This window comes from Plutella xylostella, chromosome 17 (assembly GCF_932276165.1).
Source record: "Plutella xylostella chromosome 17, ilPluXylo3.1, whole genome shotgun sequence".
NCBI lineage: Eukaryota > Metazoa > Arthropoda > Insecta > Lepidoptera > Plutellidae > Plutella > Plutella xylostella.
This window is the reverse complement of record NC_063997.1, coordinates 9,647,945-9,674,493: the sequence shown is the minus strand read 5'-3', so window position 1 is coordinate 9,674,493 and position 26,549 is coordinate 9,647,945. Positions and strand designations below refer to the sequence as shown.

General features: G+C 39.5%; 3 protein-coding genes across 3 annotated transcripts in view; 1 reads left to right on the top strand and 2 right to left on the bottom strand.

Annotated features, from left to right (window-relative positions):
- Positions 1-5,669, top strand: part of LOC105380280 — a 40,681-nt gene extending 35,012 nt beyond the window's left edge. The window contains exons 17-20 of the mRNA XM_048627105.1: positions 312-494; positions 793-919; positions 2,751-2,864; positions 3,009-5,669. Of these exons, the coding sequence (XP_048483062.1) occupies positions 312-494; positions 793-919; positions 2,751-2,864; positions 3,009-3,805 (1,221 nt within the window). The 3' untranslated portion in view covers positions 3,806-5,669. The remainder of the gene's footprint in view (positions 1-311; positions 495-792; positions 920-2,750; positions 2,865-3,008) is intronic.
- Positions 5,670-5,811: 142 nt separating this feature from the next.
- On the bottom strand, positions 5,812-17,339 carry LOC105380230 (WD repeat-containing protein 13). The gene is made up of 11 exons (XM_038108751.2): positions 17,133-17,339; positions 16,971-17,026; positions 16,598-16,717; positions 9,745-9,849; positions 9,243-9,396; positions 8,472-8,638; positions 8,066-8,126; positions 7,900-7,982; positions 6,965-7,125; positions 6,383-6,582; positions 5,812-5,967 (listed from the first exon to the last, which is right to left on the bottom strand). Exons 1-11 carry the CDS (start codon positions 17,212-17,214, stop codon positions 5,867-5,869), a joined length of 1,290 nt encoding a protein of 429 aa, XP_037964679.2. The 5' UTR covers positions 17,215-17,339; the 3' UTR covers positions 5,812-5,866.
- Positions 17,340-21,450: 4,111 nt separating this feature from the next.
- On the bottom strand, positions 21,451-24,960 carry LOC105380279 (cytokine receptor-like). The gene has a single exon (XM_011549801.3). The coding sequence runs from the start codon at positions 24,277-24,279 to the stop codon at positions 21,625-21,627; it is 2,655 nt and encodes an 884-aa protein (XP_011548103.3). The 5' UTR covers positions 24,280-24,960; the 3' UTR covers positions 21,451-21,624.
- Positions 24,961-26,549: the final 1,589 nt, after the last annotated feature.

Here is a 26,549-nt window from a genome sequence, read left to right as displayed (position 1 = left end):
AATCATCATTGTTGCTTTGAATGTTCTACAGGTGTTGCAATAGTGACCTTCGTGGATATGCGCATTTCCATTGTAAAAAATCATCGCTTAAAATAATATCAACTTCATTACACTACTTTTTTACAAACTGTATTAACACTTTATACTAGAATGGCTGCTAATCATCATGTTATATGTCATGTTTTTATTTACTTACAAATCCTAAACAAACGGCTCTCGAACGGATTTTTACCATCCCGCTATAAAAATCGATTTTTATCTCATCCAAAAAATGCTATTAACCTCAAATAACCCTTCACTCTATGCAACAGAACCGCGGCACGGGCGCCCCGGGCGGTACAGCTCACGACGCTGGATCCGGCGCGTCCGACGGCCTGTCCGGCTCCGGATCCGGGTCGGGCTCGGAGGGCGACGAGGTGGAGTTCGTGCCGTCCTCGTGGGACTGCCGCGCCGAGCCCGGCAAGTCCTCGCTCAGGAGCTTGGAGCAGCATCCGGTAACTATATTTATTTATGCTTTTATTGCACAGTTTTCAAACGTAATTATGTACAATCAGGAGGACATAATGCTAAAAGCATTTTCTACCAGTCAACCTGCAGAAGGTACAGGGAACAGAACAAAACATGGTGTAGTACGTGTCTGATGGGCCTACGACCTTAGACAGGAAGCTGGTCTGCCAAGCGTCGATATTATGACATCAATCTAGATTAGAAGGACACTCTTACCTAGCAAGTGAATAGAAATCTTTTCATTCATTTTCATCTCTGACTAAAATTTCACTCTCATTCTACCAGGAGAGCAAGAAGCGGGTGGTGTTCAAGCGGCAGAAGTACCACTGCGTGTACGAGTACCCGCGCGAGGCGAGCGACGCGTGCGAGCTGTCGCCCGCCGCCGCGCTGCCCGACTACTCCACCTATGCAGGTCAGTGCTAGTAGTGTATACTTCGTAATTGAGTAAAATATAGCACGACCCCTATGACAGCTTAGACAGCTTACATCCGTAAATTTTGGCATTTATTTGTTTTCAAGGGAAAACCAACTTCATTTACCTATAGTGCCACAATCTTATCTGTTCCGGTGGTCAAAATGTGCAACTAACGAGACGTCATTGTCAAACGTCATTTCATACTCTGTGCGTTATTTGAGTTGTCAATTTCTGCGAAGAGGCTGACGCTACGTTATTTAATTTGTTTTGTGATTTTCTGGGTGAAATAATTCCAAAAGCGCTGTAATGTGATGCAAGAGAAGTAGTACTATATATATTGGCTTTTATGCAGGAAGAATAACATATTCAGGCGCCTTTAATTCCGTTTGAAAAATTGGAAGAACGAGTTGCAGCGGCTACAGGTTAGTGTTGCCAAATATGACGAATAATTTTACCCATATACTCCATGTAATTTTATTAAATATTTTCCCGAGAGCGGAGAGACCCGTGCCCCAGCAGTGGGGACGGGATGGGTCGTGAATAGTCGTGATACTCGTGATGAAAAGTATATAATCTTTATTTTTCTTTGATTACAGGTGTGAGGACATGACATGATACTTTAAATCTTATGCAGTATACCAAGAAGAATTTCTCGCAGCGATTTTAGACGAAATAATGATGATTTATGACATGTCATTGTTTTCCCAACCTATCAAGAGTTGGCTGAAAGAAATTGCTTTTTGGCAATTAGTCTTTGCAAGGAGACCCGTGCCCCAGCAGTGAGGACGTGATGGGTTGTGATGATGATGATGATGATGAATTAACCTTTGCACACTATCTGAATTTCTTTTAATTGTATGCTCTTGTTTCTATTTACTTTAAAAATGTTAAATAAAGTGTTCAAAAATAATAATTAATAGTTTTTTTTAAGTCGTATCTCGTTATTCCCACGACCCACATATACCATTGTAATCTAGATTTAATCTCCTATATCAGAACATAATCAGAAATAATTTTATTTCTGTTCGCCGTGGACCATACAACAAATGTCGTTTGATATATTATATCCTCTTTCATTTACTATCGACCCTATATTTTGATTTATCTATACTTATGAATGTATCTAATTATAACAATAGGTAATAATAGCAGAAATGCATTGTCGTTTAAACCAGAAATAGGCAAAATTTAATCGATGGCATCACTGGATTCGATCACAGCGAAGTCGCCACCAGAACAGATAAGATTGTGGCACTATACCAGGAATAGGATCTGTCATAGGGCTCATGCTAAAGTTTACAAAGGATAGTGAGTGAAGTACCAGGAGCGCAGCGGCGCGCGGTGGTGGCGGCAGAAGTACCACTGCGTGTACGAGTTACCCGCTGTCGCCCGCCGCCGCGCTGCCCGACTACTCCACCTACTCAGGTCAGTACAGAGGTCCAAATTATCTACACCTAAGCTTTCAAATAATCCAGTGAACAGTCGGTAGTTGGTCCTGCTGCTTACCTCTGTCTCCAGTGCAGCGATTACAAGATTTTCGAACCTCTGTTAACGTTGCGTATCGTCAACTGTCACTGTCAAAATGTAAGGAAAATTTGTAAGTTCCAAAATTACGTTGGCACTGTTATTTTTCCATATGTTTATGTAGTATCGTACCGAATGATAGGATTCCATATGTTTAAGGAGTATCGTATCGTAACGCTAGATAGGGGCTCAGTTTTCTTGGTTCGAAAGGCCTTTTCACAATTAGATTGGCATCAGTTTAAGTGACAAGTGCGGCGTCATGATGAAATTGTAATGTTTATTAAATATGAATTCTTGCATACAGACTGGGCGGCGGCGGCGGCCGAGGAGGCGGAGCTGAGCTACAGCCAGCTGTACGGCGGACACCCCTTCGACATGTCCTACCCGCTGCGCGCCGGCGGCGTCAGCTTCGGATCAGGTAACTTATACCGACGTCATAGAGACTAGTATAGGTTGGCTTGTGTGGCATCGGTTAGGGCTAGCATTTTTGTATTAGAGGTTTTTTAGAATAGTCACTGAGCGATGTTTTGTAAGATTCGTAACAAACTATTGTACTCTACAGACTACGACGAAGACTTCTTCATATCGTCATCGGCGCACCCGTTCGAGAGTCTCGGCCTCATGTCCACGTCGAGCCAGTTCTTCCCGGGGCTGAAGGGCCCGCTGCTGGAGCGCCGCGACTCACTGACCGATGACGTCAGCGAGGAGTACCCCCCGCCACCCTCCCCACTGCACTCCGCGCTGCCCGCGCCCCCGCTGTCGCTAGACTTCACCACGCCAGATTCAGGCGTTGAGGATATAACACCGGGTTCTACGTCCACGGAGGATGACTTCAAAACCAAGAAGGAGGAAACCGAAGCGACCCAGACGCAGTGCTGGAAGTCAGTAGATAGTGCTAGTTCAAGCGAGTCTGTGAGCCCGAGCTCCCCGGGCGAGGCGCTGGGCGGGCTGCGCCACACGCGGGACAAGCTGAAGCTGGACCTGCCGCCGTCGCCGTGTGCTCCCTCGCCGCGCCACCACCGCGTGTTTAACTTCGTACTCGACAAGCCGCGCCCGCGCTCGCGTCCAACCCCTGAGCCCGTGGTCATGACGGACGACACGCCACTAGCCGGGCCCGCGCTGCCGCTGCCGACGCAAACCGAAGACCTGGCCCTGCCGCCGCCGACCTTCTCCACGTTTGGTAAGCAAGCGGAGCGGAGCGAGGAGCGCGAGGAGCCGCCCGCCATCGTGCTGACGGACGAGGCGCAGGCGGGGGGCGCGGGGGGGACCGGGGTGGACTCCGGCGACGAGGACTCCGGCATCGAGAGCAGCGCCAAGACCACGCTCGAGCGGAAGCAACACTCGCCCAACGTGTCGTAAGGATAGGGTTGTTTATTGTATAAAACTTATAGATCTGTTTACGTAACGTGTACGAGTTTAGAATGAGCCATTAGATTAGACGTGAAGTAGTATTACCGCGAGGTTATCCGTATTATTGTTGCTACACCGTGTTTGTTAATGAGCATATTATACATATCCGAGCACCGCCGGCCGCGCATCTACAGGTTATTTATTCGTTCAATAATTACAAAACTAAGGTACAAAATAGCCGTGACAGTAAGGTGATTTATAGCGAAGTAGTTGTAGGGCTTTCACGTAATTAATTATACATAATTATGCTAAATATACACAGAATATGTATATCGTAGAGCTTCGATGAAGTTTACAATCTCATGGAAGTTGGTGCCTAATTTTTATCAACTCTAGGCCTATCCGACCATATGACACTTGAAGCCTATGTTAATGAAATGCTAGTTTTTGTCATACGTAAATATTACTCTTTATGATATTGTGTAGTGTTTTATGAACTAAATTAGTCTTAACAGCGCCAAATCAATTTGCTTAGCGTATAGTCGAGCAATAGAGGAAATCGTATATAAACTGTGTTTTAAAATAGTTATTAAATTAGTACTATTGAACGTTTCCTCGTTTTTATGTAGGTAAGCAAATTGTTATAGCGCCCCCTTTTACCTTGTCACATTCTGTTGAAATTATCGATCCTATATAACATTGTACGCACAACTGATAAATTTACCTTCCATGTTTTAAAAGAAAATGTTGCGTAAAATTAAAAGTTTCGGTCTCTACTAAGGTAAAAAGCCAATTCTTAGTTAAGTAATAAATATTGTAAGTGTAGTTTTAGTGTACGAATCATGATGAAGATGTAGGTCTTGCGTTTTCTCTTGCGATAATCATACTTTCGCATTCTTAATAACTGAGAGCAGGAATATAACACTGGAGAGCAATCGGAAAACGCAATATGATAGTAAATATACCTACTTAGTGTAAATGTACTCTACATAAAGTGTGCCACTAAAATAACGTCATCTCTATATTATGTAATACGTCCAAATGTGAACCTTATGTGCAATTCTTCTCATTTCCATATCATCTTTTAGTTATTTAGTTACTGTTGTACATATAATTTAAAATGTTATTGAAATTCATTTATGTAAAATTTTATTAATCAATTATCGTGCCGCAGGTTTGTTGTTCGAAACATCTTTTTAACTTTTTTAAGTTTGGTTAATGTACAGCTGTAAATACACGATATATGTTCATTTTGTTAAGATGTAGGAAAAGATTCTCATAGTAGGTATTAGGAATGTTATTTGAATAGATTTTTACTTAAGATTTAAATATTTACACTCGCATAGGACTGATGTATCAAAAATATTTCCGATATTTAGCTTGAGCGAAATGTGCAGTATAAACAATTAAATTCGACAAATAGGAACCATAGAAAGTAATACATTGCCTAAATTATAGTAAAGAATATTATAGTCAATAGATACGTGCAATAGCAAAACACTTACTGCAGTAAAAATCTATTCATAAGTTTATACGTATACAATCAGTCCTCGAATCTCCGCTTTAGAAAATCATATATTTATCTCTGTTTATCTTTACTCGATGAATCGAGATGGCGAGTCTGAATGATTTACTAAGACGGTGAATGATAGAATGTTTTCGTTAAAATCTGAATTATAAAAACAGGAATTACTCGAATGAATTGTCCAATATTTACTGTATTTATTGTTTGTAAGTTGTTATTGATTTTGTATGAGCCCTTGGCAGTATTTAGTGAATGTGAATGCAATGGAAGTCTTTTCATATTGTGACTTTGTCTTTTAAAAGTATTTCTATGAAAAAAAAACTAATGAAATAAAAATCGTGACTCAAATATTTATGATTTTATTTACAACCGAACCAATTTTCAGATCTAATAGCTTAATAATTTCATAATATACAAATATAATATTCACAATTCCTTAAAACGTAGACTATAAATTACCAACAATAAAAAAAAGTTCAAAATTACAACAATAGCAATACTGAAGTATACTCAGATTCCGGTGAGCTGACCTCCTCCACTGCTATTCAGCCCCTCCTCCAGATGATGACGAGCCCGGTGACGTCACTGGTGGCCAGCAGGCTCTCGTCGTAGCTGAAGCTCACGCCCAGCACCGGCGCCGCGTGACCTAAGACCAATATGCGGTTATACAGGATGTTGCAAAAAAGGTATACTAAGCCGAAACCTACGTGTGCAGCATGTTACATCTAAGCCTGAAATCAGAATGTGAAAAAAGTCAAAATTCGTGAAAAAACATCCTGTACAATGAAAAAAGTTTTTTCAGGCCCAAAGGAATTTCGAGGGGAATAAATCAACACCACGAGGAAGAGGTCTTGAGTGGGGACAACCACACACCCTGTACTGTAAGGCGGGTATGGATGAACGGAATGAAGGCCGAGGATAGTTGAATGGATTATTGGCTGGTTTGATGGTATCTAGTTTCTATTAGAAACGGCAGCTCCACAGGACTTGATACAAACTATCGCATACTACGTCACCATTGTGCCGATTCTTCAAATTAGCCTGTTTAATTATTCTCATACCTTGCAGTTTATTAACAACCGGCTGCTCAGCGTGTCCCTCTATATCCAGGAAGTACACGCACGAGTCCTCGCTGCCGCTGACGACGCACACGCCGCGCCGGAACGACATGATGGGACAGAACGTGGAGCGAATAGAGTGGGAAGAGTGGTGGATGTCGAACCGCTTCTTGAGGACTAGGCTGCCGTCGCGGTCCGCTATCCTGGAGGAAGGAGGTAGGGATTAGAGGGTGATAGTGTTGTTGAAGTAAAAAAAAAAATAGGTATTGAGGCGTGGAAAAAGTTCCAGCTGCCATGACCTTCCATGTCACTAGAACTTTTTCATTGCTCATGAGAGTTGTAAGTGTATATAAGCATTTTCTGTTTTGGATAGCTCAAAGCATTTGTTCCATCCGTTGCGATGGCCACAGGTAAATACAATATGAAGGCGGATGACAGTCTCCTTGAGAGAAGCCTATGTTCAGGAGTGGACGACTACCATCTGATGATTATCGAAAATTTACACATACGTAATGTAAAAAATCGATCCATCCTTTCACATGCTTCTTCAAATGGCTGCCATTTTGAACAATACACAAAACAAACCTGAACAAATACAGCGAGTTGTCATTAGCATTGACCAGCAGGGCCGGATGCCGCGCCAGCCACGGGCTCCAGCTGATGCAGGACACGGCGCCGCGCAGCGCCAGCCGCCGGAGCTTACTGAGTGCACCCGCCCCGGATACTACGTAGGATACTATTAGACCCTGCGAATGTTATTAGAATTTGTATTACCACATAGGTACGGCCATGTGTAGAGAAACCAGATCTCATAGTAACAACGCTTCTGAGAGAGGCCAGATTTATCTGCCTTATACTATTGTACATAAGGCTGAACGCAGACGAACTGCAGCGATTCTACTGCTATATTCAACTGCATACAGTTATAAGAGCGACTTCGTGCAGTCATGAACTCATGATATCAGCTACATGCGGTGGGCGCAGCCGAGTGCAGTCAATATCAACTGCATGCAGTGGTGTCTTCCACTTGGCGTGGTCGGCTGCAGTTGTTTATGTATGTTGTTGATATAGACTGCACTAGAATGCCGAACGAGAGCAGTAGATATCGGGCTCCAGCTGATGCAGGACACGGCAACGCGCAGCGCCAGCCGCCGGAGCTTGCTGAGTGCCCCCGCGCCGGATACTACGTAGGAGTTAGGAGACTATTAGACCCTGCGAATATCATTCTGTATTACGACATACATAAGGCTGAACGCAGACGAACTGCAACAAATTCTCGCAGTTGCTATATTGCATACAGTTAAATAGGTTTTTCGTGCAGTGATGATATCATGCCCTCACATGACCCTGAGCATGTGATGGGAATTCTATCAGTTGTTCTGTTATTATGAAGTTATGGAGAGATAGAACCTAAACGGCCTTTCAAAATGGAATAGACAACGATAAACATCAATAGCTCAATTTAGAGTTACATTGAACAAGCTTAATACACCACCTCACTAAATAGGATAACTTCTCACCTTGTCATTGGCAGCCCAGAACATCCTGCCGCTGGACTCGCAGGCTATCGACGTCACTATCCCGCCCAATACACTGCTTCCACCTGTAAATAACGCTGGGTTATAAATACTGTATTGAGATTAATTTAATTAAATTCATGTTATTTGAACAGTGTAATTTACTTGCCTCTAGGATATATTCCCGTGGAAATGTTCACAACTTGCACCATGCCTCTGTCGTTACCAGCCTGTAGGATACTGTTAAGGAATGTTACTTCACCATTATTTAACAACGATTTGGAGCATTCTACTTCCATGATTTCGAGATTATAAGAAATCCCTGCAGTAGGTATACTTAACTGATACAGAAAAGACTGCTAAATAGGATTCTGATATTAAATTTTATAATAGCTATTAAAGTTCGACAATGCCAAAACAATCCAGATGAAAATATATATATATATTTATATATCCTATGTTTTACCAGCTGCAAAGTTAGACTTGACGGACTTTAACAGACAAAATCAAAAGCCACAAAAAAGTTAGTAAAATAAATTAATAAATAACAGATTTTCTTTTTATGCAAAGGATACAATAACCATATTATTATTGCTCGGCTGGAACGCTATGGCGTGGAGCGCGCGCCCTCTTGGGTCGGGCACGCGGCGCAGGCGGCGCGCGGCGGGCGCGGCCCACAGGCACAGCGCGCCGTCCAGCCCGCACGACACCAGCAGCTCGTTCATGGCTGACCAGTCCACGTCTGTATAGGGAGCGTAGCTACTTAAGGATTTGATAAAAAGACAGGGGACACGCCAGCTTGTAATACATGGGTTTTAGCGCGCCGCCCGGTCTCTCATATATATTCCATATGAGATAATGGAGACTATTCTGTGTATCATGGCTTATGATCGTCTCGGCTGATGTCGATAAAATTGCTATGGCACCATTTTCGGAGACATTTACAGTTGTTGCAGTTGCAATAGCTGCGATGCACAGAATAGTATCCTCCTGTAGCTAACCCATGGTAGGCACAATAGAATGCAAATAGAGTTACTATAAATTTCCATAAAAGTGAACATAAAACCACTCAATAAAATAAAATTAAGAAAAAGGAAGGAAATGCAAAACCACTCAAATGACCTTCTATCATCTACAGCTCCGGTACCTGTCAGGAAGGGCACTCACCACCCCAAATCAACTCTCCTTGAGTACTGAGGCATTAGCTTCAGCAGATAGACTGCTCCATGGATTGCTGATGCCAGACTATTGTCTGGTTGACGCACGGTGGACCGTATTGTGCCTGCGATGTATGACCTCGTTGTCGGTTACTCCAGTCACTACAATACATCACGTAGGTTACATACCAGTGACGGGCTTGGTGTGTCCGCGCAGCACGGCGGTGACGGCGGGCGGCGTGGCCGTGACGTCACACACGCTGATAGAGCCGTCGTGCGACGCGCACGCCAGCTTCGACTTGTCGTTGTTGGCGAACTTCACCACGCTCACTTGTTCCACGTGCTGCCGACAAGACAGACATAATATTATTTTACCTACTGCTTTAAGCAATAAGCCCATGTTCCATATACTTATGTGTTATATTAGTGCAACAAAGAATTAAATAAATGAATTATTTAGAGTAGAATAGTATATTTCGTCATAATAACAAAAGCTTTAGGGACAGATTCAGCAGTATAAGTATATTGTTTGAGAGTAAAATAAACAGAGAAGTAACAATATATTTTAGTGTAAGTATGGTAAGTAGTTTTTTCTAGTGTCAAAACCAGCAAGTCCAATGTCTCTTATGAAGAAAGTGAGACACCTAATGAAGTTATCTAAGCGAATATATCTATAGAATAACTGACATACCTGATCAAAAATATGGTGTACTCCTGTGAAAGCATAGTTTTCTGATATTGTCATATCATTCTTTTTCTTTGTGTTTACAGGAAAGTCATCTGTAGCAAGGCTGGCCTGAAAAATTATTAATACATGTTTCAATAATTTCAATATTGAAACAGTAGCTGTTTCTGTGAGCTTCACTTCCCCTTCAATGGGAATTTCAGGTTACCCTTATATTGTAATGTCCGTCACGTTATGCTTAGTCAGTAAGTTATACTTGTAGTACTTTTATTCAGTTTTTGGTTATTCAATAAACGACCACCAACAATCAAGCATGTCTTTGACTTGACTTCTCGCCTTCCAACCTGATCACCAACACCACACACTTCATGGCGACCCTGCAGTAAGAACCCAAAGAAGACCCCGCTGCCTATCAGACGATTCAACGCAATTATAGACTATAACACATCGTCTTTAAAGCTATTTTCAAATGACAAAACCGTGTGCATAAAAATAGGCAATAGCCAGAGTGAATATATTCACGTGATACCACCGCGTTGCGAGATAATTAAATATATTCCTTGTAGCTCTACTGACGATACCGTCATATTAGCACAGGAAATAAAGGAAGGTGTTTTTATTGCCGGAATGATTTCAAAACAATGTAGTAAAACAAAAACAGAAAAAGTTTTTTTATCTAGCGAAAAGGCAGTTAAAAATGGTGTTCCACAGGGAAGCGTGTTAGGTCCTCTGCTTTTTCTTATTTATATTAATGATCTTCCTAATATAACAAAACATTCAATGATACTATTTGCCGATGACAGTACGATTGTTTTTACTAAAATTAATGAGAATGATTATAACCTTGACATTGATAATACTCTTGACAACGTTGTTGGCTGGTTGACCGCTAATAATCTTAAATTAAATGTTAGTAAAACTAAATTAATGGACTTTTATAATAATGACATAACTAATTTGAACATAAATATTTTAGGACATACAATTAATGAAACGGACGAAACAAAATTTTTAGGCTTAATTATTGACAAAAAACTTACATGGAAGAGCCACGTAGATACTGTATGCAAAAAGCTGAGTCAGTACTCTTATGCTCTCTATCAATTATCAAAAACTGTAAGCCAATCCACAGCTCTCATCTCTTACCATGGTTATGTGACCTCAACATTAAGGTATGGGATCATATTCTGGGGAAACTCTACAGACAGAGAAAACGTTTTTAAAGCTCAAAAAAGATGCCTACGCTCCATTTGTAAATTGCGCAAAACGGACAGTTGCAAGGAGTATTACAAAAAATTTAAAATTTTGACATTTCCTTGCCTTTATATATACGAAGTATCGGTTTTTATAAGAAACAATTATAAGGACTTTGACAAAATCAATAACAGGCGTCACAATAACCTATTAAAAGCTATGCCTCGTAAAACAGCCGCGTTTAGAGTATACTTGGTATGGGACCAAAGATCTTCAATAAATTACCAAAGGCTCTACGTGACATTGAAAACCTATTTCATTTCAAAAGAGAACTAAATAAATTTTTACTTGAAAGGAACTATTATAATCTAAACGAGTTTTTCACAGACAATATCTAATGATAAATTTATGTATGCTGGCAGGTCTGATAATTAGGTAATTTTACTATTATTATTATTATTTTTTAATTAATTTAATTGTTTTTGATAATTGGTGTTTTATATAATTTTTTGGCATAATTGAAACTATTGAAACCTAACTTAATTAAAAATATAAAACTGTAATTAAAATATTAATTCTTAATTTATAATTAATTTGTGTAAAATTTATAAAATTATGACTATGACGCCTCCTCTCTATTTGTACGCCTCATGGCAAAGCATGGCATGTCCTAACCTACACATAAGATGAATGTAACTAACCTGTGTTTATGCAAATAAATATATCTTGAATCTTGAATCTTGAATCTTGAAAACCTTGCAATGGTAGCATTCCCATAAGAATTTTAAATACGACCGAAAAGGAAGTCGATATTAATTTATATAATGTCCCAATGCAATCAATCAATAATTTTGATATTTGCCAGTTTAATGACGAAAAAAATCAGTCAGCCGCGTCAAAAATTTATTTGAACTGCTTGATTTAAATTACTTAAATAGAGAAGAAAAGTTAGAAATTGAGAAAATATGTGCGAAATACGCCGATGTTTTCCACTTACCAGGTGATAAATTATCAGTCACAAATCTAATGCAACATAATATAATTTTAAAAGAAAACGTTAGTCCCGCTTATGTAAAACCTTATAGAGTTCCCCAAGCTTTGAAAGGAGAAATTGAGAAACAAATCCAAGAGATGCTGAAAAACGACATCATAGAGGAGACCGTGTCAGAGTGGTCAAGTCCAGTTCTGTTAGTCCCAAAAAAAGCTGATAAATTAAACGAGAAAACATGGAGATTAGTCATCGATTATCGACAGCTAAATAATAAAATACAGGATGACAAATTTCCACTTCCAAATATCACCGAAATACTTGACTCATTGTCCGGAAGTATTTATTTTTCCAAGTTAGACCTTTCTCAATCTTATTATCAATGGACAACATTTCAAAAAACTAATGCTGCTATAAATCGAAAACCATTTCGAGATTTAGCTCTAAAGGCCACAAAAAAAATGTTTTTGTATTTTTTGGATGTATAATTTTCGAGAAAATCATAAAATAGTAAAAAAGTGCTGATGACGTCATGCATCAGGTGCGATGCATTTTGATGATCAAAGCCTATAGATTTAAAAACAAAGTAACTGTCACTTTCATTTTTGATTGACGTTGACGTTTTATCGTGACGTTGTTGTTTGTTTGGGTCATTTTCATTAATTCTGTTCTGACACTTTCTGACTATTTTTTTTATTTATTATTAAGAGATGACCTCTATATAATATGTCCCAGAGCATGCCACCGCCTACACAGCTGAAAAAATGCTTCTGCTTATTTTTTTACATGATAAGTACCTACTTTCCATCATTAGAAATATCAAGGTCATTTGAAAATGACCCATTTGTTGGTTGGCATGTAAACAAAGTTTAAATGTCACTTGTCAATGTCATTTATGTTTTTTTTTCGACTCAGGCAATAGACAAAAATAAAAATTGAGCCTAATATGTGACGTCACTTCCGGTTTTAAAATAATTAACTTTAAAGTTAAAAATAACATGCAAAAGTTTATGTATATGTCGCAGGCAACTGGTTTAATCTCCTGTTTGATTGAACCACTAGCCCGTTCATTGGATGGCGCTGTTCAGTTGTATGACTAGGCCGAACGTTGATTGTACAAGCGTCACAAAACGTCCAACTAGTTAGCTGACTTAAAATCAGTCAGGTGGTGAATAAAACAAATATGGCGTCTAACAGCTAACAGCTGACACAAAAAGCTCCTATATTGTTAGTTTTTTGGAAATAAATTAGCTTTAAAGTGCGTTATTTGTGTTAAAATAGTGTGACAACATGGATTTACCTATTATTACGCCGCGGGCGGATAGTTTCAAAGAAAAAAAGTAGCGAAACTGGATAATTATGAACAACAATATGAAGGTACGTTTATTTGTTATTGATTAGTTAATTTGTGAGATAAGAGCTTTGTAACATAGTCTTTTTGTTGACTCTTGTCTGGTGATGTTCACCCTAACCAGACATTACAAAGTTGCTATACTATATCCCATTCAACGACTTCGCTGAATGACGTTCAGTCAAGACGTCGAACGTTACAATCAACGACTTGACGAGTTGTCCTTTAGTCATACAACTGAATAGCGCCATCCAATGAACGGGCTAGTGGTTCAATCAAACAGGAGATTAAACCAGTTGCCTGCGACATATATACAAAATAAAAAAATACGGGTCCACTAATTTTCTATAAACTTTCCGAATAACTAATAAAAATATAGGGTAAAGAAAATGAAATGTTGTCCATTGTCTTTAGATCCAAAATCGCGTAAATATACATCATTTAGCTTAAATAAGATGTATCAACTTTCTTTAGACAGTAATTCACGCAAATGCACAGCATTCACAGCAGGAAAACAGTATCAGATGAAACGCTGTCCCATGGGTCTCAAGACCAGCGCCAGTGTTTTCTCCAGGCTCATGACCATAGCAATGGCAGGCCTTAACTTTGAAAAATGTTTTATTTACTTAGATGATTGTGTCGTAATAGGAAAATCTATGGAACACCATAATAAAAATCTTATGTGTGTGTTTAACCGATTAAGGGAAGTTAACTTAAACGTCACTACCCAAGACCCGCGTGCGCTGACGATGTAAAACGATTCGTCGCTTTTGCTAATTATTACCGAAGATTTATTCCGCGATTTGCTGATATAGTATATCCGTTACATGCTTTGTGTAAAAAAGGTGTCAATTTTGAGTGGAGTAGCGAGTGCGAAACTGCATTCCAGAACTTAAAATTAGCCCTCACCAACCCTCCAGTCTTGGATTACCCAGACTTTTCAGAAGATAATATTTTCAGGTTACAAACCGATGCATCCAAATTAGGCCTAGGTGGAATTTTGTCCAACAGCAATGGTAAAGTCATAGCGTATGCAAGTCGAAGCCTTAAACCAGCTGAGACCAGATACCCAGTTATTGAGTTAGAATTATTAGCCATTGTTTGGGCTGTACGCCATTTTCGACCTTATTTATATGGCCGAAAATTCAAAATATTTACAGACCATAGGCCCCTTGTTTATCTATTCGGATTAAACGACCCATCTAGCCGATTAACGAAGTTCCGTTTATATTTAGAAGAGTACGATTTTGAGGTAGAATACGTGCCAGGCCGACATAATGCAGCTGCAGATGCGTTAAGTCGTCTCCCGGTTACGTCGAAAGATTTAAAGGAAATGCACGAGCAAGTAGTTTCAGTACTAACTAGAGCTCAAAAGAAAAAGATAGATAGTAAGGAAATTAACACAGACCGACCGACCGAGTCTTCGACCGCCCGTAGGCCTGATCAACCTACAGCAGTCGAAGTACTCAAACGGCCTAAAGATATTATTGAGTTGAGATTTTCAGACAATTATAATAATAAATGTCTTAGACAGTCAAATAATATTGTAAGCGACGCTAGTTATTGCACGTATGTTCCATCGCAGTCAGCGATATTTCTTAATACCCGATCATTATCTACTCAAGAAGTATTAGTGAGGGATTTAGAAAAGTTGTGCAAAAAGTTAAATATTAACGACTTACTCATTATAAAGAATAAGAGTGTCGATAAAAATATACAAAGTTTACTGCGCAGTATAGATAGGTATAAAACCACGTCGCTAAAGTTTCTTATTACAAAAGAAGTTACAAGAATAACTGATAAAGATGAAATAATAACTATATTAAATGATTTTCATATTTTACCCACTAGTGGACATGCAGGTATAAACCGCATGATAAATAATATAAAAAAAATATTATTTTTGGCCAGGAATAACAAATGACGTCATTAACTTCGTAAAGAAATGTAAAAGTTGTCAGATTCAAAAGCACACGAACAGGCATACTAAAGAGCCTATGACAATAACTTCTACAGCCAGTACCGCTTTCGAAAGAATTAGTTTAGATATTATGGGTCCATTAGATGTAGATAATTATGATAATAAGTATATTCTCACTTTACAGTGCGATTTAAGTAAATACGTAGAAGCTTATCCTTTGCCTCGTAAGGATACGGAAACGGTGACGAAAGCGTTCGTCACAAACTTTGTCCTTCGTTACGGAGTGCCAAAAACCGTCATTTCCGATAGAGGAACCGAATTTACGTTATCCGTAATGGTCGAAACGTGTAGATTATTAGGTATCGAAAAACATATTTCTACCGCATACCACCACGAGACCTTAGGTGCTATAGAAAATACGCACAAACATTTAGGCGCGTATTTACGAATACAGTGCCAAAATAATAAAGCCGATTGGAGTGACTGGGTTCCATTCTGGTGTTTTTCTTTTAACACAAGCGTTCATTCAGAGACGAAATACACTCCATACGAACTTGTATTTGGCAAAACGTGTAATTTACCAAGTAATTTATCAAAGGGAATCGATCCTCTCTATAATCATGACGATTATCCCAAAGAGCTGAAATACAGATGGCAAAAAGCACAAGCAGACGCTATGCAGAATTTGTTACAGAGTAAAATTAGTAGAAAGTGTATGTACGATAAGAATTGTAATAGTGTGAAATATAATACAGGTGATTTAATATTGTTAAAGAACCAAGTAGGTAATAAGCTTGATAATGTTTATGAAGGACCTTATAAAGTGTTAAAGGATATGTCTCCTAATGTTTTAATATCTAAGAAAAATAAAGAAATATTAGTTCATAAGAATAATACGAAATTGTTTTATGATTAGTTTAAGAGTTGTTTACAGTTACAGCATGTTTAGTATAAAAATGTTTACTATTGTTTTATGTTGATTATATGTTAACATTTTTTTTTCTTAAGGAAGGGTGTGTACCCTTATCTTTTCGGGGGAGATGTAGTGTTGCGACATAGCAATATGCCTTTATTAGGTTGCACGTGTAATGTCCGTCACGTTATGCTTAGTCAGTAAGTTATACTTGTAGTACTTTTATTCAGTTTTTGGTTATTCAATAAACGACCACCAACAATCAAGCATGTCTTTGACTTGACTTCTCGCCTTCCAACCTGATCACCAACACCACTCACTTCACAATATATTACTGAGGACTAATCTAGCATTATTAGGTTTTAAGAATAGAAAAATATTGTGGGTAGTAATTCAATAGAATTGTTTCAGTTTTCAGTAGCAGGGTAGTAATTCAATAAATATTAAATCAACTCACTTGTAATTACCCAAGTATTACATGAATAGACTTACTTTGCTGGTGGAGCGCGCGCGGGAGCTGGAGGAGCAGAGAGAGATGTTGTCCTGCACCCCGTAGCGCCGCTGCAGCAGCTGACTACGCACATGCAGGTACTTCTTTATTGTGTCTATGTCCTGTTGACCACATAACCTCTTTTTATGAGAAATTGACACTGGTACCATGGAATTGGTATAAAAATTTACACCTTGCATAAAACGCCATACTGCCATCCCTTTTATAAGATTCTGATAGATACAAATACTATTCTAGTATACCCACTTGCAGATATATTTTGTGAAGCTAGAAGTGAAACATAGAAAAATGCTCACTTGCTAAGGTTGATAGGAATAAATTTTAAGTACTTACATTAAATATTCAAATTAATACCTTAAACTTTGAGTTTTCTCTGAGCAGCTGACTTCTTCGCCTTATGTACAAAGTTTCTGAAAAAAGGGCAGTTTCATACTTATTAATAAAACAGACCAATCTGTTATTTCACAAGATGCACTACTCAAATTTTCCGGGCACCATATAGGGAATGATACTTACTAAAACTTGGATTATTTGGGGCTCTGTAAGCATTAAATCGAGCATCAAGAGCGAAAATCTGTTGTTGAAATGCAGCAGCCATAGTTGTGAATTTCTTGCTCAGTTTCGAGTGAGGTGGTTACCCGTATTAACACTTATGAGGATGTATTTGATTTCATAAATACATAATAGTCTAATAAAGTATTCTAGTATGAGAAATAGTAAAATAATTATTAAATTTACAAATGAACACAACACACAAATGTTTGTTTTTATTTTTAAGTCAGTCTGACTGACACTGACAGTTTGTCATTTTTACAAAGTTACTCTATGGTAGTCATGACAGCTGTCAGACATAATGTAAACTCTGTAATTACCAAGTGGTTAATATTCTGAGGTACTAGTGTCCATCCTTGAGGCTCTGCGTCCTTGTGCATCGAGGAATCAAATCAGATAGAGATCTAAAGTTATGTTTCCCAATCGACCAGACCCGGCTGGTGTAAAAATATGCCCCTTCCAAAGAGCACTAATAACACTCTTGAGAACTTTTGTCATTGGCCTGCCCCATTCAATATTGATCGAGGAGGCATGGAGGCCTTATTTTTCGCGATGTAGGTACCTATCAATGCTTGGGCCTTTAGGCCTGTCAGGTGCTCTTTATGCATACTTACGTGAGTTGGAGTTTAGTTTCGTATAGGTAGGTAATGAAAATATGTCACTGTTTGCTTTAAGTACTTACTTCAATTTCCTATTCTATCGTTTTGGGCAACATGGCAGATATCTGAAGCATATCCTGTACCTACCTACATACTTATACTTTTCAGACATCAACCAATTTATGTTTCAAAGGCACTAAGTTTGTATACTTACTTGTGCTACTTAGCATATTATGTGTACTTACTTGTACCTACCTAACTACAATGTACGGTCAGCTGCATAAGTCGTTACGAGTATACACTTCTGTACCTTGTCAAACTGACGAACAGTCAATATTTCAATGAATGGATAGGCGGTTTCAGATTGACAAGGTATAAAAGTGTATAGTTACTTATGAAGCTGACTGTACTTACAAGACATGTCTAAACACCGACACGCTAACGCCCCGCCGCCGTTGCCGCCCGGCTCCGCAGGTTGGCCCCAATACTGTCCTTAACGCTACTCATCCAACGCGTAAGACGAAGAGTTTAAATTTTGGAGGATTGTAGCTGGAGCGACATTATACATATAGGTATCTAGGTATATGCAGAGGTACCTATAAAAAGTTACTTAGTTAAGTAGATCAAATAATTATCATACGCCACAGGCAAAGCCGCTAAGGAAAATATGGGCATGGGTGATTAATGTTAATGCTACGAAATAAATCATCTTTAAGCAGACGATATTCTAGAGTTACTGTAAGTACCTATTATTATACAAGTAGGAAGTACCTATTTACCTACACCATATTATAATTATGTACTGAATGAAACGAGTTTACCGCTCAATAACAGCAACATTACAAACTTCATCATCATCATCAGCCAATAATCATCCACTGCTGGACATAGGCCTCTCCCGTCCTCGGCCTTCCTCATCCAACCACTACCCGCCACCCGCCTAAGGTCGTCAGTCCAGCGGGCAGGAGGGCGTCCCACGCTGCGTTTGCCTGTTCGTGGTCTTCACTCGAGAACTCGTCTACCCCAACGGTTATCGGTTCTTCGGCAGATATGACCAGCCCACTGCCACTTCAGCTTGCATTTTTTGACAGCTATGTCGGTAACCAGGGTGTCCACTCAGAATGCTCCAAAAAATTCCCTGACTTTCCCTGACTATTTCAGAAATTTTCCCTGACCAGAGATCAAAATAAACAAAAGCTTGATTTGAAAGTTTTCCGTTCATTTGCTACACACTTATTAAAAAACTTCGACTGCGTAAAATATTTATACAAGGGGCTGTAAAAAGTGTATATCATGTCGAAAGAGACGAGAGAAAACTTGCAATTCCATATAAACTTTCAGGTCAGGTTTTACTATTTAGAAAAAAAAAGGGAATTTCAAAAACTCGTAGAACAAAAGTTGTTTCGAGTGACCCCCTGAGTCACCCCATTTCGGCTATGTTCACCTACCACTATTGCAACATTCTGTACAGAAATAAATGATAAATTAAGCTTAAATGAAATAAGTACCTACTTGATTTTTTTGTACAACAAAGTTTAAATACGTTTATTTTGCCATAACGTGTAATTCTTTTTGTATATGCAAAATTGAAAAAAATAAAAATTTTAAAATGTCATTTTACTTTGGAAAAAAGTCATTAAAATTTTGGAAACCCAAGCGAGATCCACTGTTGGTTATTATTGCAAAATACGTTAGTTAGAACTATTTAAAGAACCCTTATTGATGGTAGGATTAGTACAGAGTGCTAAAAAGTACGCCTTCTCGTTTTTTTTTTCAGAAAATTTGAGGTTGGAAGCAGGTAGATAAAATAAACTTCAAAATTTTGTACATAAAACTTGTACTAGTGCAAGGGGTATAGTAATCTTAGAGCCATCAAAACCGAAATAACCCGAATAAAGCGTCTTTAGCTTTGTAAATTCAGTACTTCATTTATTTAATTAAAACAAACCGAAATCAAATATTTTCGAATGGGCTCGACGCTTTAAAAAAACATTAGGTTCCGCGTGGAGGCACGTCTGCATGCGCTCCCGCTGCCGGCGCAAAGTATGAGAATTTATCGATGAAATGAGTGCCGATACAGTCTGCACCAACCAACGGGCTATATGGGGGCTTACTTTTCATCACCTCCTAAAACTCTTAAAACAAAAGTTGTTGAGAATGGCAAGCTGATTCACACTCTTTTGAAAGAAATTGAATAAGGGGGACATAATTTTACTATTTAACAAACTATGAACTGCGTCTGGAATCTTGCTAACGAGATTTTATTTTATAACTTATGTATTTTACGTTTAAAATAGAAGAAAAATAATAACTACTAAATGAAATAACTACAATAAAATGCTTTACTAGTCATTTTTCCCTGACTTTCCAGGTGGCCCATCAATTTCACTGACTTTCCATGACCACCTTGACCTTCCCTGACTTTTCCCTGACTATCCCTGACTTTCCAGAAAGTGGACACCCTGTAACCTTAGTCATCTGACGGATAACCTCATTTCTGATACGATCCATCATAGAAACCCCAAGCATAGCTCTCTCCATAGCACGCTGAGCGACTTTAAATCGGTGGGCCAGTCCTACCGTCAGTGTCCACGTCTCTGCACCATACGTCATCACTGGCAGGACGCACTGGTTGAAGACTTTTGTCTTCAGGCTCTGATTACAAACTTATGAATGTGCATTGGGTGAAGTCACGTGAAGTCATATACGAGTATTATGGAGCTCCGAATCGTTTTCCGAATTTCTCTTCTCCGATAGCACGGTTCGGGTTTGTCGAAACCACTGTTCGGCGACGGTTGGTTCATCGAAACCACTGTTCAACGATCGTTGCTTTAACGAAGAAATCATGCTAACCGTGAACCGTGCTATCGGAGGAGAGTAATTCGGAACTCTACAATTATGCAGAATTTTGGTTGCCACATACCACCTTCCAGCACCATCATCAGGCGGCAAGTACCCATCAGGCTTACCCAAGGCAAGTGCCTTTCTTATAAATAAATTGATGTTTAAGATACTTAAATAAAAGATTTTATAAAAGCACAATAAGTTAAGAAATATTTTATTAACTTTACCTTCAATAATAAATACGAACACAACGCCTATAAATAAGTACTTTTCTATTTACATAGTATATCTAATATTAACCAAATTTAATACTAAACAACAATGCCTTAAGCCCCAGTTTCATAATGATTGATTAAATGTAAGTACCTACTTCACCAATCAAAGCGCTGCATTCCATAGTGTGAAACCAGTTGTGCATAGGGTTTCCGCAATCCCATTGCTTTGAATATAAAGAGCCTAGTAAACAGTGGCCCATGCTAGCCCACTGGTGAGTAGTGGCCGTCGCGTCGTGGCAAGGCTAGCTATATATAGCTAGCATGTGTACACTTAACACTTTAGTGACGAGTGTCAAGTTTAGGGTGTTTAAACTGTAATCCATTGTAGTAATTACACTTAAAATTACGTAAAAAAAACATAGCAAAAAATATTATACAACAATCATTTGTTTACCAAACAAGTTAGCGATAAGATAACACTGACTTCCGGTAGTCGTTTACTATTATTTATTTGATAATTAGTAAAATACTATACTTATTTTGTTATCTTTTTAAACATACAAATTGGTGGAACTTTTGTTCAAATATTATCGGGAGAAGAGAACATAAAACTTGAACTATAATAGACAACAAATATTTGTATAATATAGTTAAATAGTTAGTTTAATTTGGGGTTAAATGTTAAATGCTGTTGGTGACACCATGACACGCGCACCGCACCTACAATAAATTAACATTTAATGTTTCATAATATGAGGTTCCAGGTACCGTTGGCGGTATGAAAGATTTTTAATTTTACTAAAACTTAAGCTCAGTTTTAAATTGCACATATCCGTTGCTAGGCCTCACAGCTGGACTAGCCTTAACATACGCATCTCTATCATCATCAGCCTCAGTTTTACCCGGTAAGAGGGGCGAGGCACTTTCGTCTCCGATGCCTTTAATCGCGTCTGGAAAAATATCATAAGAAACCTTTTCTTGTATACCATCACAGAAGGTTTTACCTACATTAGTGTTTGTTTTGCACTGGTTGTAGGCTAGATGCGGTACATAACCAATACTAGAGGAGACACAAGGCCTAGCGACTACGTAGGCTGGGTTCGAATCAGAGGAACTTTTCACATACGGAGTGGACACGTCCTCTTCTCTGTCAGGTGACTTAGCACACTCCACTGTTGGCTGAGAAGCATCAATTAAGTAGCTACTGTCAACCACCTCATCATCACTTAGGGATTGTACTGAATCATCGGAAGATTTAACAGTATCCGATTTAATATCTGCTACATCGGGATGTACGTGTGAAGCTCTTATGTTGGTTGCGTGATCTTTAAAAATAAGCCAATCAAATGGCTCTAGTGCATGGATAGGAAGCCACGATGGTTTATCATTTCTAATAATGTAATGTTGGTTCAGTTGGAGATCCGCGGGAAGTATGACTTTGATATCGTTCGTAACTTTGTGCCGTTTGTAACAGTTAACAATAAGCCAGCACATTAAAACGAAGCTGATAATAAATATAATGATACCAGTAATGACCGAGTCGTGGTTGTAGCTAGGATAAAGGACATCCTTCACATTATCTCTAATTGTTTCTATTGGTCCGGTCTCGGTAAGAAGCGTAATGGAAAACCTATTTTTAATATTGTAAGACAAATCGATATTTATGAGTCTATCTTGCGGATCCCTGGTCGATATGAGTACTGAATGGTCTTCACACGAATCAGTTTTATCATTAACTTCGCAGAATGTTACTTTGTATTGAACAATGTCTTTTAATAAACATTGAAGTTTCCACGTAAATTCAACGGTATATTGAGTTCGTCCGAAATTGAGGACTGTGACGTTAGGAATAATGCGTAGGTCATGTTTGGAGAGGTCGCACGTGGTCCACACCATGCCGCTGGAGTGGGGGCCGCGGTTGGAGGATAGCGCGAACTGGTAGCGGCGCTCGCTGGGCAGCCGCAGGGAGTAGGACCTCACGGACGAGTTCACAGTCACGAAGTGCACCTGGTCCAGGCACACGTGCGTCTGATTGTCTATGCACCAGAACAATGTGTAATTATCAACACTTTCCGCCGGCTGGTCAAAGTCCCAAAGCAGTTCATGTGTGCCGTTTGGATAAGAGTTTTTGGTGAACGAATACGGTCCTTCTAGTAATGACGATTGCGCTGCGATGTACAATCGGCTGCTTTCGTTAGATGAGCCAACACTATTCTCGGATGCTACTAGTATGTCTAGGGGAGTGTTTGGAGCGTAGGGCAGGTCGAGCGGCAGCCGGGTCACGGCCAGGTCGGCGGGCGAGCGAGCCCCGGGCGCCTGCACTCGGTACAGGAACTGGTCCCCACACTGTTCCTGGGGCTGCAGCTGCCCCCAGTAGACCTGCAGGTGGCGGCGCGCGGGGTACGCGGCGGCCACGTAGAAGGCCCCCGCTGGCACGACGGGCGGCCGGTGCGGGCGCTCACTCTCCGACCAGAACTTAATCTCGCTGAAATCCGACCAAAGCTCCGTCTCATTTGCTTCCCGATTCTTGGTAGTTTGAATGGCAATGCGTACTTCGTACATCATGTGGGCATACGGTAAATTTAGGTCATAGGAGTACTCGTTCGTATTACTATGCGTCTTCAGCATCGATGTATTGAGGGTTTCTTTGACAGTAGAGTCACCCACCCGGTATTGGAATTCGATATTATGGTAGACGTCGCAAAAGTTGAGTAAGTTTTTGGAGACGCCCCACTGGAGGGTGGCTTCATGCGCGCGGGGGGCGGCGGCGAGGCGCAGCGGCGGCGCGGGGCGCACCACAGCGCAGTGCTCCACCGGGAACAGCTGCGTGCTGCTGTCGAACTCATTCCAACAAGTCAACTTGAATGTGTACTTCTTGTAATCGGGCCTGTAAGCGGGTCTCGTTGTTCTGTTCCAGAGGCACGACTGGAGTCCGTTTTCTAGTGTGGTGATCTGACATTCCTTGAGATCGTCCCCGTAGGGTCCGAGGAAGGTGAGGCGGGTGCGGGTGCGCAGGCGGCTGGGCCCGGGCGGCGCGCTCCAGCGGCAGGCCAGGTCGCGGCGGTCGCGCGACTCGCAGTGGAACGCCCGCGCACGCGGCGCCGCGTCCACCAGCACCTCGCACACTCCCTTCTGGTTGTCGGCCGCGTCCGTGCAGTAGTACTTCGTGTTCTGCTTGCGAGGCTTGTCTTCATACAGCTGGATCGTCGTCCGGTTCACGACCACCGACGGTTTCGTGATGTTGTTGACCGAAAAAGTTAAATTTTCAGCACTTGATAGCGGGTTATTTGTGGAACACGTAATGTTGAGAGCTTCCCCGTAGCGGACGTAATGTTGTTTTTCCAGCAGAATCGTCGAGTTTACCACGTTTATAATGAGCACTTGATAAAGTATGGTGCACCATAAGAGAGTCCACTTGTATTTAGTTCTTCTGACACTGGTGTAGAACTCCATGGTGTAATGTTGTTTCACTGAAGTTTTGCGCGCACTGGAGTAGGTTTAACGAAAACAGCGAACATGTGTCAGTGTGTAGATAGATAAACTACGTGACCCTATAACGCACCACAATACCGCGATCGCGCATGTTACACTGACCGGGAAATAATGTCATCAATTATATTTATATTTCATATACATGTCTATCAGTCTGTATGATGCACACATAAATACATATTACTCCTAGTACTGGTACTATATTTAGGTGGATTTAGGTACTTAATGAATAACTGGAATTCGAACGCGCGTGAAAAGTATTAAAAAATCGCCCGACGTCGAATAGTAAGGAGCGCTGAAACTAGACTAAAGCCACAGCTTTTTGCTTGTAATTCAATTAAATCGGTTTTTGGTCAACAACTACTAAAAGTATTTGCTTGTTTTGTGATCCTGGCTCATTAGTAAAGCTTTATTGCAGTTGAATCGGGGCGTGGTCTATTCCGTTTAATCGGTGCTTGAGGAAGAATGAACGTACTTAGGTACAGTAGGTAGGATTTTATCCGTAGGTATAAATAGGTTAGTTTATATATGGTAATATATGCATCTAGCATCAGGGAACTTTTATTTGAGTGAAATATTAGAACTAAATGTTGTAACAGTTCCTAATGTTCCTACCTTAACCATAGAATGACGAGTACAGTAGTATGTACTTACTCGTTATTCTATGCTTCAGCCGATAGTTTTGAACACGTTCAAATTGGATGACAATGTAAAAGGTACTTCGATGATTAATTAGCAGATTTATCACTTTGCTAGCTGTTCTACTAATATGTGGGAGAAAGACGTACTAGTAAGTAGGCGTACTTATAGCTCGACGATCTTTTGTTGTTCGTGAAATACGCGACATTTAAGGTGACAAACGAGCGAAAAGGTCGTGGAGCCACAAGTCCGGCGTACGGTGAGTTTTCACCAGTGCTATATTCTGAAAAGACCAGTGAATATGGATTTAGATTTTCGCACCCTACTCCTTAAGTGGGCAATAGACGTACGGAGTAAGCCGCAAGGACTTTGTAAAAGTCCAACAGTTTAGGGTGCGAAAATCTAAATCCATATGCACCAGAGATGTGCAATGCTGCGTTGCTATGGCTATATATGCTTTTAATATCCACCAACCATATTCACTGGTCTTTTCAGCATATAGCACTGGTGAAAACTCACCGTAGCTTAGCTGGCTAGAACAACTCTGGTAGGATAGGCACCCTAAAGCTGCTGAGGATATGCTTTGAACTAAACATCATACAAGCTATGGAAAAAAAAACATATTTAGACGTTATTTATGTATATTAAAATCCATTCATGTACGATATATCAAAGTACAGTCAATAATTAATTAATAATTTTCAATACCTTAAAATATTGTAAAATTTTCGTTGACAATTTCGTATCTTTTGACTCCTACGGACACTTACTTATAAATATAATAATTACGAACAGTATATTTACATTTATAGTTGCTGCCTGATCGTTGGGTTACTTTTAAATTATATATGATTTAAATAAAAGGCAATTAATTGATAGGTACTCGTATTTGAATTGACTATTACTTGCTTAGAGCCGACATTCGGCCAAACACTATCTAATGCTGACTATATAACATTGTATTAGAAATTACAAAAAAATGCATAGGAAAAGTATAAGAAAAAAATACTTACTTAACCTTAAAAAGTATACCTAATCTAAAAGTATTAAAAAATACGGTTAGGCAAGTCCTAAAGTTATATTACATATCATGAAAACTATACTCTTAACTATATTTACAGATACTGACAGGTAAACAATGTTTATTCACGCTTGTGTAGCGTCCATTACTACAAAATTCAGATCTATTTTGCAGGTTTGTTTCTTTTGAAATATACAACGCTTTAGTTAAGGACAAATTTAAAATTGAATTAAGTTAACATATTTCTGCAAGGTTATGAGATCAATGCACCAAGCCATTATTTTAACAAGACATTTAGATTTTTTATACACCTTATTTACTGGGTTTAAATGTAACACTTATATACCTACTAGAGAATGATTTGTTCTATTCTAAGACAAAAGGCATTGGGAATCAAGCTTCGATTCTCAAACCAATAGTGAAGTAGGCGCAGATAATAAAGCTGGGACTTACAATATAATTATGTTAAATTGTACAGTCAATAAAACATACCCGACCCCCACAGTAAAACAGTTAGTTCCCACAGGTGAGTAATGACCAACACGTTACATTATTAGGTACTGTATCCTCA